This window comes from Calypte anna, chromosome 5A (assembly GCF_003957555.1).
Source record: "Calypte anna isolate BGI_N300 chromosome 5A, bCalAnn1_v1.p, whole genome shotgun sequence".
Taxonomy (NCBI): Eukaryota; Metazoa; Chordata; class Aves; order Apodiformes; family Trochilidae; genus Calypte; species Calypte anna.
The window spans coordinates 29,176,123-29,194,532 of NC_044251.1; the positions used below are offsets into that span (position 1 = coordinate 29,176,123).

The window sequence follows — 18,410 nt, forward strand, 5'->3', positions numbered from 1 at the left end:
GTGACACCTAAAGGTTTTAATATAGAAGTCATCAAGGGTTTACATCATCTGCTGAAAAGCACAATGGGAACTTACGCAGTTTGTAAACCAGCTACTATTGTCTCGGGTCTGTTATCAAGCATACAATCACTGAATCTAGAACAAGCATCGACATCAGATGGCTACTGTTCTGTATCAGAAGTAAAATCAAAGAATGGAAAAAAAAACCCAAAACAAACAACACACAAAACCAAACAAAAAACCCCTAACCACCACAAATCAATCAGAATTAGCAACTGCAGGCATAGTGCCACCCTACCTTCCTCCTGCAAAAAATCAGGAAGTTTATTAAGCAATTTTGCTTTTAACTTACCAGACTTATGTGCTTGTTGCAAGAAGCGTACATGTGAGATGCCATCATCTCCACCGTAGTTAATTTCTGTGGTTGAAGTAGTGAATTTAATCTGTCTACAATACTAATATCCAGCTCACAAAACACCGGACTTAATTTTATTTGTAACTCTGCTTTATGTGGAACAGAACTCAGTCTTCCTTGAGTACCCTGAAAAGAGAAAAAAACCAAAAATCTTTAGAAAGAATAACAAATGATACTGAGTTCCATACAAAAGATACCTTTCTGGAAAAATGACAAAAATTAGACGAAGATTATTATACAAAAAACATAGCACTTTTAATCCCCAACCTTACCTGAGGTCCTCTGTTATCTGAATGCTTACAATGAAGCTGAAGGCATGGCATGGCATGAGAATCAGTTCTTTCTTCAGAACGAAATGTCAGCAGCTTTAGAATAAAACAGAATAAAAATACTTAATAGATAAGGAAAAAAAAATTGCACATGTATGACATTTTGCCTAGAACAGACAGTAGCTAAAACCCTATATTAAACACTGCAGATGAGCCCCAGCTCAGCTGCCAGCCAAAGCCACCTATTCAGACACATGGATGCCTCTAACCATTAAAAGCTGGAAGAATAATCACCAAGCAAAGAAACCTTCACATTGCTCAGTTCCATTGATTAATTTTTTGAAACCATTTACACTAAATCCCAAAGTGTTTTATGCATATTTAAGAGAGAAGTGAACAGGCTAGGTCTACCAACTTAACTGAATTCTTCTCAGGTATGATAGCAGTTTTATTGGCTATTTGAGCTTGCAATGAAAATAAACTGCATCTTAAAATCGTAACACAGTAGCAAGTAAACACAAATTAAGATTGGCAGATTTTAGAATGGTTGTATTCTCAGTTACACAATTAACATTTCTTTTCTATGCAACTCCCTATATTTTTTACATACCTCTGTATAGTGAGGCTGAATGGAATGAGAGTCAGTAGAGAAAAGGCATTCTAGGAACTCCATGTTCCCAATGGATAAATCAGTACTAAAACTTCGAGAGGCAGTTCTTTGTCTTTGTTCATAAGACACTTTGATGCCAGTACCTATAAATCTGATTTAAGAAAATAATGAATTACAAAAAATAGCACAAAGCAATAAAAATTATAAAAAGCCAAGATACAACATAAAAAAGGATTGCAACAGTTCTCAAGAATAATTATTGAAACCACCACAATTTCTTCAAAAATAAGAAAAAAATCTAATTACGACAGATAGCAACAAAGACAACAGCACTCACTTATGTTACACATTCAGCAATGGTCAGCGTAGAAATTTGGAAGAACATTTTAGATTCCTAACCTGCAGTGCAATTCACACACATCTGGGAATCTAACATCTTTATACAGACAAGAAAAAAAAAAAATCACATGCTGAGGAAGCCTAAATTACACATATAAGATAAGAAAAGATATATATGCACTTAAGTATTTCACTTTATACACTGTATTGGGATAGTAAAAACTTCTGGAAAAAAAGACAGCTGAGTAACAATTTTGGTCATGCTTAATTTTTCTCTCTGCTGAGGTACTATTTTGCACTAAGTAAAACCCTATGCTCCTTCAAGTAGAAATATATATATATACACTGGAATAAAGATGGTCCTGTAAAACACATCTACTTCTAAAACCTCTAGAATTCTGTGGTAGAAACTGTAACTAGTTTAATTCATCTACTGTTGAAAAGAACTAGGTCGATTTTAATGTTTATGCAGTTTTCTTCCTTTTTTTTAATTAGAAAAAAAATAAAGTCTTGGACAACAGATGTGAAAATTCAAGGCTATTTAAAAATTAACAAAGAAGTCTAATGCAACTCAAATATTAGGTGACACAGTTTCTATGGAAATAAACTTACTTTATTCAAGTTTACTTAAAAGATATTTTTTGTTAATTATATTTATTAATAAGCAAAGTTATACCTAAGGTGATCATGAGAACAAGCTTCTGCAAATACTTCTCGGAAGGACAGAAAATCTTCTGTTGAAAACTTAACTGGCTCAATCTTTTCTATTCGGGTAAAGAAATCCCGAGCCATTGGTGTCAATGGGTTAATGTTCAGTGAACTTTCAGGTGGGGGCAAAGGGTCAATATGAAGTACAGACACTGAGAAAGTTCCAACTGCCAGTCTAAAAAGAAGCTCAGGTCTGGATTCATCCACAGACACAGATCTGGATGGAATAGCTGAAATACAAAATTAAGTTAACGTAATTTTTCAGCAGTAATACATTTGTAAAATCATCTTACTTTTGATTTTTATTTCTTTTTAACAGGTTGCTGCATAACAATTCATTTCCAGAATTATCTAGGAAGCAGAATGCAAAACAACTTTTTTTCCTTACATGTCCTTCTTAAGGTAGCCTGGTGAACCATGTTGGCTGCAAGTGAAGAACCCCTTGGAGGTTGTAGTTCTTGTTTGTTACGATCAAGAAAATCACCCCAAGTTGATTGAAGCTAAAACAAAAATACATGACAAATACCTTAGACAGTAGATGAAACATAAATAATATGTAAAGGAACAAACAGAAAGTGCATGCATAAAAAATCACCAGCATGCTATTTCATGGCCTATTAGTATTCAACCAAACAATGCAGACACTTTACTTTGGGCTACTGTTTCTAACTCAATGTCTACACCCACACACTTTTAAATAAAGCTAGATAAGTTGCTTTCTCCATGGATGCATATTCTCCTGTTCCTCTACAAACAGCACAACTGTTGCCCATGGCTTTCATTAAGCAAAACATTAAGCACATAACAGATTTGAGAAAGAAGGTGGTATCAACAGTTTAATTTTTATGTTGTTTGAGTAATAATTTAACATTCTTTACTTTTTATTGTCATTCCCTGGGTAGTTCATATTAAAAGAAAACCCAGATGGCACACAGGCACTAATTAAAAAGAAAATAAATCCAAGTGTCCTATGTAAGCTTCAAGGCATTTGAAAACAAATACATTCCATTTCTTGTCTTGGTATCAGAACAGATAAGAAACTTCCAATAACATTTCCATTGCAAAAAAAAGAATTGCCCTAGAATTTTATAATAGTTCTTGGTACATTCAAGAATATTTATTCAACAGTTTCAGACAAAAATGTTAATTCAAAAAATATTTTAAATGTAGTTAGTACTATACCACTGTAGTGCTCAGTGGAGATCCTGCTGGTGTAGTTGTGTATGTGCTGGTTAAAGACAAGTCTAGATCCATAGTCGGAGGGTCTCCAAGAGGTGGAAGGGAGGAAAGGCTGTGAGACATGTCCATTTCAGCCATTGAGAAGAAAACTTCTTCTTCTAATAAGAACCATAGATAGTAAAGAGTTATCTTCTAATGGAAAAAAGTAACTTCACTTTTAACAGGAACCAAACTGCCAGGCCAGCCAAATATATTATTTAAAGAAGTTCTAGGTTTTCTTGACACTGATATTAGTAGTATCTATGGACAGAGATCACTAAATAAAATGGGCAAAAAACCTAATGGATACCAGAACAGTTGTATGTTTCAGTTTCATATTCAAGTTGGCATAATTTCCATAAATTCACACCCTATTTTTGAAAATTGACTTTTATATTTTTATAGTTAAAATAATCAGCAAAAATTAGTCAAATAAAAATATAAATGAAGGCAATGCAACTATTATGCTGTCACTTCCTCAACATGCATTTACCATGCTGCACAGTAACATCCAGATTACTGAACAGTTTTAATAGAATACTGAATCAAGTCTAGCCTGATACCTCATCTAATTCTTAATTTCTTATACAACAGTACCATTAACAGCAAACAACCAGCATCAAAGTTCTTTTGATACTTACGCTAGTAAGATTAAAAGATAAACAATCAATTTATAATCTTAACAACAGGTTATTTACTCTGCTGCATTATCGTTTATACTTGCCACGACTAGAAGGTGTTCTGGCACTCTCTGTCTCATAGAAGCTTTGTTCAGATGATGCTCCTGCAGATAAAGACTCTTTCCTTAAGTAACGTTTCAACTCCATCTGAATCCGATACTCATCTTCCTGTTGCATTGGTCGGTTCTTCCTATCTTTATTTGACAATTCAATTCTGCTTAGGCTCTCTTGAATTCAAAAAAAAAAAGGACAGAAAGACCACTGTAACCACCATAAATACTTTCTTTCACTAAGGAAACCTCTTTATCTTGTAAGATTTATTTTTCATCCACTGTAGTACATTTTTAACATTTACATAATGTTCACTTGCCTGGTCCAGCAATAGCTGCTATCATGTCCAATAGAAGATGCACCTGTCTTGGAGACAGAAATAGATGTACGGAGTCTATTTGTCCATCCACATCCAACTAAAAAAGAAAAAAGAAAAAAAAATCAAGAACATTTAAGGAATTTTGATGCTGTAGAGGATACATCCATTCCAGCACTATCTTTATCCTCTACACAAAAACTAGAAATGCAGAATGCAGATTATCTACAACAAAACTAAGTAGATTCAGCCCCGTTGGGAATGTGATCATTTTGTATGCAGTTAAACTAAAATCCTACATAACTATTAATTTAGTTAAAGACCAGGAAAGCATGACTAACCTTAGCTCCAGGAATAACTTCATTTTGCTTTAGTGTTAGACTCAACTCCATTCTACCAATCAGCTTGCTGATCTGTACAGGGTCAGAAGGAGTAACTTCTGGCAAGTTTCTTGTTAATTGTGGATGTGGCTCATAAATGATTTTTGGATTCCAGCTAGGTGAAAGCTTTGGTTCACTTGCCTTAAAACATTAGAAAAATGAGTAAGAATGTATACAATTTAAAAAAAAAAATTTAAAAACTGAACACCCAAGCAGGCATTTCACATAAACCTTCCACACAAACTACAATTTTACACAAGCATATATTTGACAACATATATTGATAACTGTGAAAGAAATAAGACATGTAAAATATGAAACATTAGGTCTCTGCAAAAAGATGGAGGAAGTTTCAATGTAATAGTGAATTACAGAGGACTTCCACACATTAAAATTGCAACCAGATTCCAGTGTAATACATGCTGAATTTCACTCAATCCTAAAGTCTCCATTTCATTCCCCCTTTTCAAAATCAACAGGAAATTACTATGACACTTATGGAACACAGATTCAAGTAAAAGTTCAAGTCCTACCATCCTTCAGGACGAATCCTATATATGAATTTAACAATATAGTCTACCCTTCATTAATTCACATTCTTATATATTTTTACCAGCTGTGTAGCTGAACAAACTGGGGAGGACTTTGTTGATGCAGGAAACTCATCCCAGAAGAAAGAGACACCTGAGAGCTGCAGTAACTTGTGAGCGAAAGCTGTGGGCTGATGGACATTGATTCCAGAGCACTCATCTGCAGTTTCATCACAGTACAGAGTTCTGGGAGACAAAAGCAAGGAAATAAAGACAGTAGGTGCATGCAAATTGTCTATATTCTGCCGTTTTAGCCTGTACATGCTCTCTCTCTTGCTACTTACAATGCACTGACTGATCCGAAAAGAGGAACCACCACTCTGTGGGAATGGGTGGAAATCTTGAATTTTCTACAGGATAACCCCAGGACAATTGTGACATGTTTCCAGCCTGAATATATCCTTGTGTATTACCCTAGTATTTATGTCTAATCTGACCACAAGGTGAAGCAGTCTATCCAGCACTTTGTACATATTTTCATTAGCACACACACACGTCTTGCTTCAGAATCTTCCTTTTTTTCCTTATTCTACTACTATATTACTCTTTTCTAAAAGTACTACTTAAAAGTAACATCTTGCGTGAAAATGAAAGTTGAAACTGAAGAACAGTGTCCAATTCTGTACAATTTCTGTGAAATTAGTAATTTAAATACTTTGAAAGTATTGCAAGTATGATTACACTGTCCTACAGGTGAAAAAAAAACTTCAAGAATACATATAGTATTCAAGTTAGTAGTAATTAAAAAGTAACACGTGGGCTCCTCTAAAAGGTCACAAAAAATGTAAAATCTTCCTGTTTAATTTAGGAGTAAAATATATTGTAAACAAAACAGCAAAAAGTGGCTTAAAGAAAAAAAAATACAATTAAAAAGAAAAAAAAGTCTTTACCTTTCAATTCTGATTTCAAGTGCAGTTCCACTTTTGGAGTTTTCCGGCACATGTTCTATCCGCAAAACAGTGTCTAAAAAGGTAACTTTCACTCTCCTTAGAACTTAATGAGAAAAAAAAAAAAAAGATACCAGGGAAGTATTTAAGTCAAGTTATCCAACAATGACATTTACAACCAATTTAAAACAGTTTTCCACTTTGTTTTAAGTCCTCAGTGTTGAGTGGAAATAATCCATTAATTTGAATAACACACAACGGCTTCAAGTGACAATTTAACCTCCTCCTATATGTCTAATATGTACAACATGCCAGGCAATGGAGCTTTACTGTTCAGATATCTGAGCAAGGGACAAGTCAAACCAGGTTGTTCTACAACTCAGCATGGATGATTCTCAAAGAAAATACCTGCTTCATTGCACACCACGTCTGAACTCCTAAGTACTGCTATAGCACCGTGCTACTTAAGCTGAATACTTCTATTTCTGATTTTAAACCATTGCCTTAGCTCAGACATTTCAGCACTAGGTTTTCCACTATATAATGTGGTCATAAACCCTTTATTTCATCCACCTTAAAAAACACCAGCAACCCAAATCAGAGTTTCTAACACAGTACTTCTAACAACACAGTGTGGTTGTTGAGAAACATGTGTTACAATAGCAAGCTTTGGGTAAAACTAGATGAAAAACATTTCTCTTTATCTCTCAACAGCATCATCACTTCCTCCAAAACTAAGACATCTCACCAATGACTGAGCACAGATTTAGCTGCAAGTGTTCTGGTGTAAAAAGACACCAATTTGCCCTGAAGCAGGTTTCATTCTGTCCTCCGAGGGAAGTATATACATATCTTCAAAACTAAAAGGTCTTTTTTCCCCTTTGAAAATAAGATCAATTGTTCTATTTTTCTGTTTAAATTATACAGGTAATGCTAACAAGTGAAAATTTGTAAAACAAGTTACAGCCATTTAATAGAATGGAGACACAACAAAGTGATTTAATCTCAGACATTAATTCAGATCTCAGTAATTAATTCATACCTGTTTCAATAGTTTCTGCAAATTTCTCAAGTCCTTCAAAAGGCTGGGACCCTTCTCCTTGTTCATCTGTCAATTTTTGGCTAAGACACTCTTTTGCAAGCTGCATACTACTGGTCATAAAACTTGACCAATACATGGGCTCAGATCCAGATGCTGCAGAGTAAGAGAAGTCTTAATAAAGTGGGCTGTGAACATTTTGAAACACGACAACATTAAATAATATGTTTGGCACATCCAGAAAAGAGTTTCAACAGCTTAGTTAGAAGTTAAACACAAACTTACTTACAAACTTCCTTTTTACACTTAACTACTTTAAAACTATTTATATATTTAAATTGCATTGGTGACATTCTAGTACTTGAAAATTCAACATAAGCAACCAGGATTTAGTGTAACCTACCTTCAGAAATGGTTTAAGTGACAAATTTCTCAAGTATTTTTATTATATTAGTATGACTTTGGGGGCACAATGGGCAAAATGAAATAAAGGAATTATTTTTTTTTTTAAGAATTTAATTTAAGGCTTCTTATTCCATTTGGAATATATCCTAGATGCAGACAGACTGAAGAAGGTTTAAGATGTTTTCTTAGCACATTAGAATGTTTAAAGTGTCTAACACAAACCCAACATAATCGGTATAACATAACAAAACCGGAGAGCACAGTACTAATTACACTGTGTAATTACAAAGTTTTTAGCAGCCAAGTCAGCCTAATTGACAAAGCATTCCTATCAGCTAATGCCAAGCTCATTGTGGGCAAATACTGTAAAAGTAGATTATAAAAGTTAATCAAATTCAACACTCTATTACAGGCAAACTGAAGTAAAACTACCACAAATACAAACATGCTAAACAGGCAAAACATTCCAGTTTAGCATTAAAATATCCACTTCACTATTAAAATTTTATAAAAGCAGCATAGTGTATTTTTCCTACTGCATTATAAAGTTCTGTGCATCACAGAGAAGTAAATGGATGCAAGCGACTAAATAAAGCATCTTCTCAGAACTAACATTGTTTCAAGGCAATCATCTTACATCAGAAAGCAAGATAGGTCAGAACTGAGTTCAAATAAAACAAGAAAAAAAATGAAATAGAGTATATATAATTACTAAAAAAAAACTTGAAAAAGATGGAAAGAAGGGTTTATGCATATTTTTCTCTTCTTTATTACGCATTTTAAATATTTTCTTCCATCTTCTCTACACTATAAGAAACACAAATTAAATACTTCAGACACTCATTCAAAATTTCCACACAATAAAAATGCACTACATGTGCCACACACACTCTGAACAACACATCTTGACAGAACTTAGGGACGTTTGATATTGAAAATTTATCATCAGGAAAGATCAGCTAGATTTATACAGATACAGACAAGCTGGAAGAACTCAGGCAGTCCTCTCAGCATTATAAGGTAGTAAGCATTCAGAGTACTTAAAAGTCATAATTTAGACTGTAATACCAATTAAAATGCATTTGTTGTTCTCCACGTAAGAGAAGATGTGTACTTTACCCTGAAGTTGCCAAAGAAAGGCAAACTTCACTGTAAACATTCTCATAGTCTTACACTATTGTGCTATCTTACTGCCACCAAACTGCGAGCTGCTAATGCTAACATGAGTTGGCATACACCATGTGAAAATACCTAACAAAAACTCCTTGCCCTACAGTATTATTTCCATTTCACTACCTGTGAAACAATTTGAAAAATGAGATACAACGGCAGAAATACTATAAACATTTTAATTGAGAAACACTTGACAATCAATTAACTAACATCTGGCAGCTTCTTTCTTTATTACATTCTCTATCGCTAGTGTATGTAAATTAAATGGCACTTTAAATAAGGATGATAACTGACTAAAGCCTTTTGCCTTTCAGAAACCACAAAGAACCTCCTTTTTTAATATTAACAAATAAGCCTACCAAGCCTTGGTCTTGGCCTGAACACCATCTCTAATCCTTTAACTTCTAACGCACAGTTATCTTGTAGCAACGACCCCCACGGAACAGATAAAGAAATTGATTGGATGAATCCATCTGTGACTTCCAGAGGTGCATCTGCAGACTCCAGGATCTCATTAAGACACTAAGAGAATAAAATAAGAAGAATATTATCCTTTTTTAAAAATCATATCCATGATTTTGCATATAAAAATTAAAATATATTGAGGCAACCATAAAATTAATTATACTCAGACAACACAATAGTCATTTTCAAGCATTTTGATTCCACCATCACTTGAGCTACATTAGTTACGTAGCTTTCAAAATAATACAGGTTTCCCTGTGATAGCTATATAACCTGTATTTTTGAACTACCAAAAAAACCAATCTGCTATCTTATTGTTACAAATACTACAGAACCGACGCAAGTTGATGTATCATTTCTCCAGCAATACTCTCAGAAAGCTGTAAATAGGGTTGCAGTAAAAAAGCAATTAATACCTGGTTTCTGCAGCAAGAGTATTTCACTTGCATGTAATTTCAAAACAATGTTCATTTCACATTTCTTTGTGACACTGGAACAACGAAACCAAATAATGAATCCCTTGCTGTATAACACACATGCCATTTCTAAATCTAATTTTAATGTGTTCAATGTTCAGCACTAATTTAAATGTTGCAGCTCAATGGGCAGACTGATATTCTACAGAAACTGCTCAATTAATCCAGTCCTTTGTGGTGACATTATAAACAAAACTACAGTTAAGTTGCTCTCAGTATTGTAAGAGTAAGAGATATTGAGAAGAAAAAAATTAACACCAGCTGTGAAGAATAACCTAGGACTTTTAAGTTTTCAACAATGCTCAGAAAAGACTCACTTGTTGCACAATACGACTTTCATTATATCCATAGAGTCCAAAGAACATATTTTGAAAGGAAACATATTCTTCCCAGTTAAAAAAAAACAAACAAAAACCAAATAGAACACAAAAATAACGCCAAAAAAGAAATAAGACTGCTTATGTCCTGATTCAAAAATTTAGTTACAACTGTAATTACCAAACAAGAGCTACCTAGGCTACCTTAATTAACAAAAATCAATCTAAATCACATAAACCGAGTGAAAAATCTGTAAACATATAAGACCCTACTGAAGACTGATTGTCATTTTAGACCATTATGGTCAACTGGCAAAAAGGTGTGGTTTTGACCTTCTCTGTTGAACAGGGCCACCAATTTTACCAGGGAAAATCCATAAATTAAACATGAAAAGCTTTTCTAAAAAATAAGTATTTAAAAGTTGTTTTCAATTTCAGTTATATTTAAAATGTTGTTCTAATTATGTAGAATAAAAAATAAATATTAACAAAGAAGTCTTCAGAAAACTACACTTTTCATTGTTATGTTTCCAGGTGCAATTTTCTCATCATGATAACTTGTTGCTCTCCTTATGCTCTTATTATCTTCACTTTTAGAATTTTGTTTGCATGTATTTTTCTAGTTTTTCTAGTTTCTGTTCCAAAGATCATTCAAGCAGCAGAAAGAGACACCAACTTTAATGAAACAGAACCTGAATCAGTTCTATCAGGAAATTATTTAAGAATCAAATAATAAACTAAGATTCAGTGACACATAAGACTGTAGTTTGAACTAAACACAGGAGCTACAGGTGGGACAATTTTATAAGCCAAGGTACAAGTAATTATTTTGCACTTTCTAAAATATCACAATTCATTTAACTGACTTGAGCCTTTACATAATAATTTGCTATAGCAGAAAGCTACCATATTCTGAATAAAACTGACCTGAGAATTACTCTGAAATAGAAATTTACTATCTAAAAGCAAAAAACTTCAACCATTATTTTAAGTAAATTATTCCATAAACAAGCCATTTGTTCCTAGAAAGCAGCAACTTGAGTATTCCAAGTGAAATCTTAAAATTGAAGTAGTCTTCATATAAGAACACTTTATTGACTAAATTTCCATCTGGAAATCACAGGAATTGTAGTAGGAAAATTACTATTCAATGTATATTAAAATTCAACAAGCATGATGGGGCACATTTTGATTTTTTCTAGACAGCCTAGGTCTCAGGAGGTAAAGGGGTTGCACCAGTAGCCCCAGGTACTCCTACATATCTCTACAAGCACATACTATGTTGGATGAAATACTTTTGATGTTAAGATGAACAGAAGTATTCACTAAAATGAATAAGACAACATGCAAAAAAATACTGTCATCCTGGTGATTCACAGAGAACAAGTCTCCTATGACTGGAGGGGGAAAAAGAGCTGCAGTACTTCCGTGACATCTGTTTTTGCAATCTGTCATACATGAGAAAGTCACGTGCAAAGAACCTCAAACATGTAATTGTTTACAAGCCAAATAGAAGAATGATGACCTACAAGTGGGGAAGATAATCTAAGCATTATTGTATATACATTTAATCTCTGTAGATACATAACCAATTGTTCATTTAGCACTGGCTCGCACTGCTACCTTTCAAAGTATTTACATTTTAAATAATGTCACTTTGATTCGTGAAGGCTGCTGTGATACCCACTAGAGGGCATAATCATTCAATTAAAGCGAGACAGTCTGCCTGCCGCAGAGCACAAACTGCAGACACAGCCAGAATGGAAAGAAGGAAACAAACAACGAAAAACCCCACACAAAAACACTGGCAATTTTGAGCGTTTCTGCAAACATCTGTCTCCTGTCACTGTCAAACATTTTCACAGAAACAACTGGCAAAGCATTATTTGAACACATCAGATATTCTCAAGTATTTTAAAACTTGCCCAGCATGGCCCAGTAACAGAAAAAAGTACAGTAAAAATGCGTTTGGAGAGTTCTTTGTAAAACAATAAGGCTGCGTGCCTAACTTATCACCTGTGCTGCCCTGGAACTCAATGACTGACACACAGCAATGCTTAAGGCTCCTCATGACAGTCATTTAACTGGCAAGTAGAATTCAATAACATTGGTAATTAAACTAAGAAACTTTGAAATATTACAAACATGGCCCCAGACCTTTGGATTACTACAGTAGGCTGAAAGTATGCTTATGTATGTGTGTTTATATACACACATACACAAATATGAGAAAACAAGCTTCACTTGGTTTAAGCAGGGCAGCTCACCTGCTCAGCTAACTCCAGCTAAAGCAGATTTCCATTTGTCAACAAATACTTTCACGACTGCAAGACTAGGGAACAATTTTAAGAGATCTACATGGACTAAGCTCAGCATAATGCGGTCAAGAAGAACAAAATACTTCCAAGATGAAAACAAATCGCAGCAACAACAAGGATATCTTCAGGTTTTCATGACCTCTGGTAGCAGCTAGTAAACATGATGCCTGCAACTACAGCAGCAGTTTCTAGCAGTTTGGGCTATCCTAGCTCTTCCCTGAAATACTGGCTATTGTCTTATCTTAGTTTTGGTTTCCTTTCTAATAATTAAAAAAAACAAAAGTGTGACTAGAACAACGTATCTGTAACAAATGCTCAGATATTAATTATTATTTCTGTGCTCACATATCAAAGCAGAGCTCCCTGGATGAAATGCTAATTATGGCTGCAACTTTTTTACATGAAGGACGCCGACTACTGAAAACAAAGTGGGTGGCAGCCGGGGGCAGGGAATCAGCTGGTCCCTCAGACGCAGCAGGAGCTGAGGGGGTGAAGCGCCGGCATCTCTCTTACCCACTTATCCAGAGGGACCTGCGTCAAGGAGCCGGTGCCCTGGTAGAGATCCAGGCTGAGCTGCTCCAAGCTGAGCTTCTCCTGCAAAAAGTGGCCCAGGTACCTCTGCAGCAGGTACCTGCAGGCCCTCTTCTTGATGGACTCTGAAAAAGGCCACGGCATGGCGGCTTGCGCGCCGGGGGCCCCGGGGTCAGGCGGCAGGACGGGGTCTGGGACGGGGTCCGGGACGGGCGGCGAGACCGGGTGCGAGACGGAGCCGAGGCTGCCCCCTCCAGCGGGCGGAGAGAGGGAAGCGAGCAGGAGCCGCCGGGCCCAGCCTTGCCCCTCAGCGCGGGCTACCGCAAGGGCTCCCTGCCGCCCCTCGCACCGCCGGCAGGGCGGCACTGCCTCCCCTCAGGGCGAAGAGGGGCTGACAGGTAGCTCCATCCTCACTCGGACACCCTCGCCGCCATCTTCTTGGCGGCCCGCGAGTGCGAGGGGCAGCCGCAGACACGCTGCGCAGCAGAACGGTGCGCGGAGCGGATGAAGGGGACAGGGTCCGGCGGGCACCCCTCCCCACCGCCTTAGGTCTCCGCCGCCGGCGCGGGCGGCCGGGCCGATCCGGGCTGTTTGTCTCCTTCCTCCAGCACGCTCCCCCCCCGCAGAGCGCCGTCACTGGCACCGTGACGTCCGCGCGGAAATGGCGTCGCTGAGCGGAGGAGGCGGGGGCGGAAGCGGCGGCGGGAGGTGTGTGAGGGGGCAGTGTTGCGCCGGAGGGTCTTCCGCTGCCGGGCGGCGCCGGGGCGAGGCGGCGGGTGGCGGCTGGCGGCCGGGGCCGTGTCTCTAGCGAATGGCCCCGGGGGAATCAGTAGAGCGGGTACGTCTCAGCTGGTGGGCCGGGCGTAGCGGCAGGCGCTGTTGCGTCCGGAGACGTTTGGTGTCGGGGCCTCGGCCACCCGTCGCCGGTGCTGGTAAGTGGGCTGTCGGGGCGCGGTGCTGCCGGAGGGGGTGGCACCCCGTGCCGCCCGCGCTGCGCGGGGCAGTGTCGCAGGAGTGCTCCGCGCCTGCTTTGTTGTCGGTAAATCGGAGTGACGGGCAGCTCGGTAGCCGGCTCCCGCTTTGACTTAATCTTGTTAAATCTGTAGGTCCAAGGTGGGATTTGTCAGGAAGCAATCGATCTGATTGAGTGAACGCTTTGCAAATGTGTTGCGAATGGGTTGTTGCCAGCCCCCATTCCCTGGCACCTCTTCTTGGCTGCCGAAGCACTCGGGGCAGCTTCCAAGGGGCTTTCCCGGCTGCCCTGCGGCCGGCTGCCCGAGGGTGTGGGTTAGCCGAGGCCTCACGCCGATGCAGGTACCCGAGAGGCAGAAGTTGGAGCCGCTGTGGTAACCCCCACTGCGCCTCTCCCCTTTTGGTAACAATTCCTGACAAAGGCCGGTCTGAAATGTACTGGCAGCTGGGCATAAAAGCTGAACAAGAGAACAAACAAAAAGCTGCTGTTAATATGTCTTTATGGTGTCTGATAACCCATTTAGTTCACAGACTTTTCCATGCCTTTGTTAAATTCACCAACAATAGGTTTTTATTTTCTAGAGCTATTGATGTCGGTGTTTCCAGGCATGACTTGTATTCCTACTGCATTCCCGATCAGTAAAGTACAGAATTAATTACTGTTGAATCATAATAGCCTTATACAACAGAATGCAAGTTACTTGCATACGAAAAAGCAGCCTCAGTGATGCTGGTGGTGCTTCTATGTGCTAATGTAACCTTCTTCAGCATTTGTTCTCAACATCTTCATTTTGGTTCACTGTACTATCATGAGTTATGGAAGTCTTACATTTTCTGGTTTTCTTTTTTTGGACAGTGTTAATCTGCTTAAGATATGTTTCTTGTTTAATGATGTTTATATAAATTGAGTATAGTGGTATGTTAAATCTAAAATGTGTTTCCACATGCAGAATGGAGACTGATTGCAAACCTATGGAGTTGTCCAATAATACAGGGTTCGAAGAGGATTCTGATTATAGAGACTTTGAAGGAACAGATGTGAAAGATATGAGACTAGAAGCTGAAGCTGTCGTGAATGATGTTCTCTTTGCCGTCAGCAACATGTTTGTCTCAAAAAGCCTTCCCTGTGCAGAGGATGTCGCATATATCAACGTGGAAACCAGGGAAAGGAACAGATACTGCCTGGAGCTCACGGAAGCAGGGCTCAGGGTAAATGGGTTTGTTTCTTAAGCCTCTCTGTTTTGAACAATGGTGATGTTCACAAGGTGCCTAGAAAAATACTTCAATGACACCAAAACAGCTAAATTTTATGAAAGCCTGTTCTACGTGTTTTCTCCTATAAAATGGAACTTAAACTAGCTACTTCCAACAAAGCAAGCAGTTGATGGGAAGACGAAAAAACCCAACAAACAGGCATTTATTTGAGACACAAAATTATGAATATTGAAACAAAATTTATTATAGGCATGTCTGGGTTTCTCGGTTACCCAGATAAGTCAGTAGTGTAGCATATATACAGTGCTTTTTTGCACCATTTGTATTTTTTTGTGCAAACATATACACATAAGACTTCTTTTCAAAGTTCATAATGATAGATTTTACTAAGATCCTGAGTTTTGGCCAAAAGGTATTGAAAACTAAATACTGTATTACCACTAAGCCACATAGTAGAAAGCACAGATTGCAATTTAAGTCCAGGTTTTTTTCTTCTCATGTTATTATACTACCCTGACAAAGATTTTGATCTGTTTCCCAGATCAATTTGAAATTTAACCAGTGCTTTTTTTATTGCAGGTAGTAGCTTATGATTTTGATCAGACTGATGACAGATTGCAAACGCCGTACCATGAAACTGTCTACTCCTTATTGGATTCTCTCAGCCCTGCATATCGAGAAGTGTTTGGAAATGCATTACTACAAAGACTAGAAGCTTTGAAGAAAGATAGTCAGTCATGAGTTACACAGAAGAGAGGAAGGTTTAAATGCTAGAAGGAAATCTTAGTATGAGGCACTAAGTTCTTTCTTACAAACATCGCCACAAACATCTTAAGCTTAATTTCTTGCATTAATATCTAATATATGCTAGCACTACTCTTAACGTTTTGCTACAGTGGATTTGTGTATATCACAATGCTATTATAACCCACTGAATTCTAAGATTAATAAACTTTTTTGTTGTAGATGAGCAAGTAAGTTGATTTTTTACAACATGAAAAGAAGTGTTGTTATACAAGACTAAAAAAAACACAGCAACTGAATGTTTTATATACAAGTAGTAGTTTTTTGTGTATGTGCATATCGATAATTTTCATATCCGCTTTCTAAAATAGAAGCAAACTACTTGCCATACCCAATTAATGAAAAAATAACTACAAAAATTGATGTTCTGCAAAGAATGGAATTTCACCTTGATACCTGAATATGTAAATTTTTAGCTTTCTTAACAAAAAAATGGTTCTTGAACCATTGTTCAAGTTGAGCATTGCTTGTATACTGACAGTATCTGCATTGAAAGCAAAGCTCAGTGTTACTTGATCTTTCCTTGTCTCTAGCAACCTGCAGCAAACTCCAAGTAATAAATGATATGTACTGCTAATACATGAATGTATTATCTGAATTGCAAAGGAGCTAAGCACAGAATTAGGATGTAATGGACTACATTTCCTAAAGATGATGTTGTATATGTTTTATATATATATATATATACATATGCTATACTGTAACTGAGAGGCTTGGAAGACATTTTAGTCTCTTTACTATTTTGAATGTGTGTTTACATAATGTACAGGATCTACACAAGAGTATTTTTGCTTCAGCTTTTACATTCTATAATACAGTACTTTGGCACTCTGTATTTCACGTTTTCTCCTTTAACAGTGTCCTCTCCTAATGAATGCTAAGTAAGCACTGTAATATTAATTACAATGGATTGGTTTGAAACCAAAGCTGTATGAAATTTGCAAAGACTAATGCAAACTAACATATATAACTTGTATTTTCTACATAAAACTGGTACAGATCTCTTTATAAATCTATTGCTCTGCTGTAACTTTTCAAGTATGTATTGAATGGACTTTTTAAAAATTGCAGTTGGTTAGAAATACCAGTACTGTTGAACAAACATTGTGTGATGTTCATACTTTTTGTATTCTTCTATTATTCAGTATTTGTGCATTTTTAAATAAATAATCCTGACATTATGCTGCATGCTTTTGTGACAAGTACATGCAGTAGCTTTTTTTGAGCCACGCTTAGGGATACATCTGTTCTCATGAAGTCACAGATTCAGTAGACCTCAGTAGGTGACCTCAATAGAGCTGCATTGATTTCTGCCTGCTAAGGATTAGTCATATTAATTGCAGAAGTCTAGTACAGCTTTTGTAATAGTTTTGAGGTAGTGATGTACAGCTGTTACAAGACAACTGTAGTTAGTGCTTCTGTTTTCCAGACCTTAGTTTTGTGTTTATTATCTTTTTAGGTTGAAACTTCTGGTACTGATCTTCTGCCCTAGAGTATGCTTCCACGCTCTAAAAATTGTTCATAGGCTCTCTTTTGTACACAGGTCTGTGGCATGTGGTTAGTCCTCTGTGAGGAGAATGTACTTTACCAGATTTATATTTGAATATTTTCCCTTGCAACTATTTTACTTGTTTGACTTCAATGACTAAAGCATTAAATAAATGCAGTGGTGTGTTGTCATTTTCTTGGAGGAGTGTGGGTTACTGAGAAGAGAGGAGTGAAAACCAAACGCATCAACCCCATAAAAAAATTTGAACTATCAGATAGTTAACAAGCATGTGAAAACCTTGTGTCTGCTGAAATTTTATCACAAAAAGGCAAGGTAGGTGATTGTTAAGAAAGACTAGGAAAGGGAGTATTAGAAATACAAGTAGTAAAACACCAAGCTAATATTATTTTGAGTCTAAAGTATCTTCAGAATGCTTTGTCATTTTGCATGCTTACTGTGAACAGAAGCTGAGAAATGCTTCCAAAACAGGTGTTTTGTAGGTGTTACCAAAAGCAGCTTCTGTTGTTTGTCTTACTGTACTGCAGTGGTAACTCAAAAATGGTAAAGCTATGTCATTCCACTCTGGTTTTATGAGCCTGAAGAAAATGCTCTCCAGGCCCTGTCCTTTGGCATTGCTGCCTGTATGGAGGGAGCTTCTCTGAAGAGCTGACAATGGCAGATTTTGTTTAGTCACCTTAGACTGTCAGTTTTCATTATCCAAAGAAAGCCCTGTTTGGCCTAAT

The 18,410-nt window shown here is 37.2% G+C and overlaps 2 protein-coding genes across 8 annotated transcripts in view; one reads left to right on the forward strand and one right to left on the reverse strand.

Moving 5' to 3' along the window:
- The window catches only part of ATG2B (autophagy related 2B), a 43,692-nt gene extending 29,819 nt beyond the window's left edge, over window positions 1-13,873 (reverse strand). For 2 of the 5 annotated variants that reach the window (XM_030452709.1, XM_030452712.1), the window contains exons 1-14: window positions 13,170-13,331; window positions 9,440-9,602; window positions 7,506-7,658; window positions 6,467-6,569; window positions 5,600-5,762; window positions 4,948-5,127; window positions 4,610-4,706; window positions 4,284-4,466; window positions 3,524-3,678; window positions 2,730-2,841; window positions 2,310-2,571; window positions 1,295-1,445; window positions 688-780; window positions 353-541 (exon numbers count right to left, since the gene is read on the reverse strand). In XM_030452709.1, the coding sequence (XP_030308569.1) occupies window positions 353-541; window positions 688-780; window positions 1,295-1,445; window positions 2,310-2,571; window positions 2,730-2,841; window positions 3,524-3,678; window positions 4,284-4,466; window positions 4,610-4,706; window positions 4,948-5,127; window positions 5,600-5,762; window positions 6,467-6,569; window positions 7,506-7,658; window positions 9,440-9,602; window positions 13,170-13,331 (2,166 nt within the window). Of the gene's footprint in view, window positions 1-352; window positions 542-687; window positions 781-1,294; window positions 1,446-2,309; window positions 2,572-2,729; window positions 2,842-3,523; window positions 3,679-4,283; window positions 4,467-4,609; window positions 4,707-4,947; window positions 5,128-5,599; window positions 5,763-6,466; window positions 6,570-7,505; window positions 7,659-9,439; window positions 9,603-13,169 lie in introns of all 5 variants that reach the window. The other 3 variants (XM_030452711.1, XM_030452710.1, XM_030452708.1) reach the window with 2 other exon arrangements.
- GSKIP (GSK3B interacting protein) lies at window positions 13,134-17,858 on the forward strand. Of its 3 annotated transcripts, none has more exons than XM_030452715.1 (3): window positions 13,134-13,283; window positions 15,110-15,368; window positions 15,954-17,858. In XM_030452715.1, the coding sequence occupies exons 2-3, from the start codon at window positions 15,111-15,113 to the stop codon at window positions 16,113-16,115; spliced, it is 420 nt and encodes a 139-aa protein (XP_030308575.1). In that variant the 5' UTR covers window positions 13,134-13,283; window position 15,110; the 3' UTR covers window positions 16,116-17,858. The 3 variants fall into 3 exon arrangements, with proteins under 3 accessions (XP_030308575.1, XP_030308576.1, XP_030308574.1); XM_030452716.1 differs by lacking the exon at window positions 13,134-13,283 and adding an exon at window positions 13,902-14,119; XM_030452714.1 differs by lacking the exon at window positions 13,134-13,283 and adding an exon at window positions 13,928-14,025.
- Window positions 17,859-18,410: the final 552 nt, after the last annotated feature.

What these genes read in the sequence shown, in the direction of transcription:
- GSKIP (XM_030452715.1), top strand. Translation starts at nt 15,111, where the DNA reads ATGGAGACTGATTGCAAACCTATGGAGTTGTCCAATAATACAGGGTTC. An exon ending in TCACGGAAGCAGGGCTCAGG is followed by an intron (nt 15,369 to 15,953) that starts GTAAATGGGTTT and finishes TTTTTATTGCAG; the next exon opens with GTAGTAGCTTATGATTTTGA.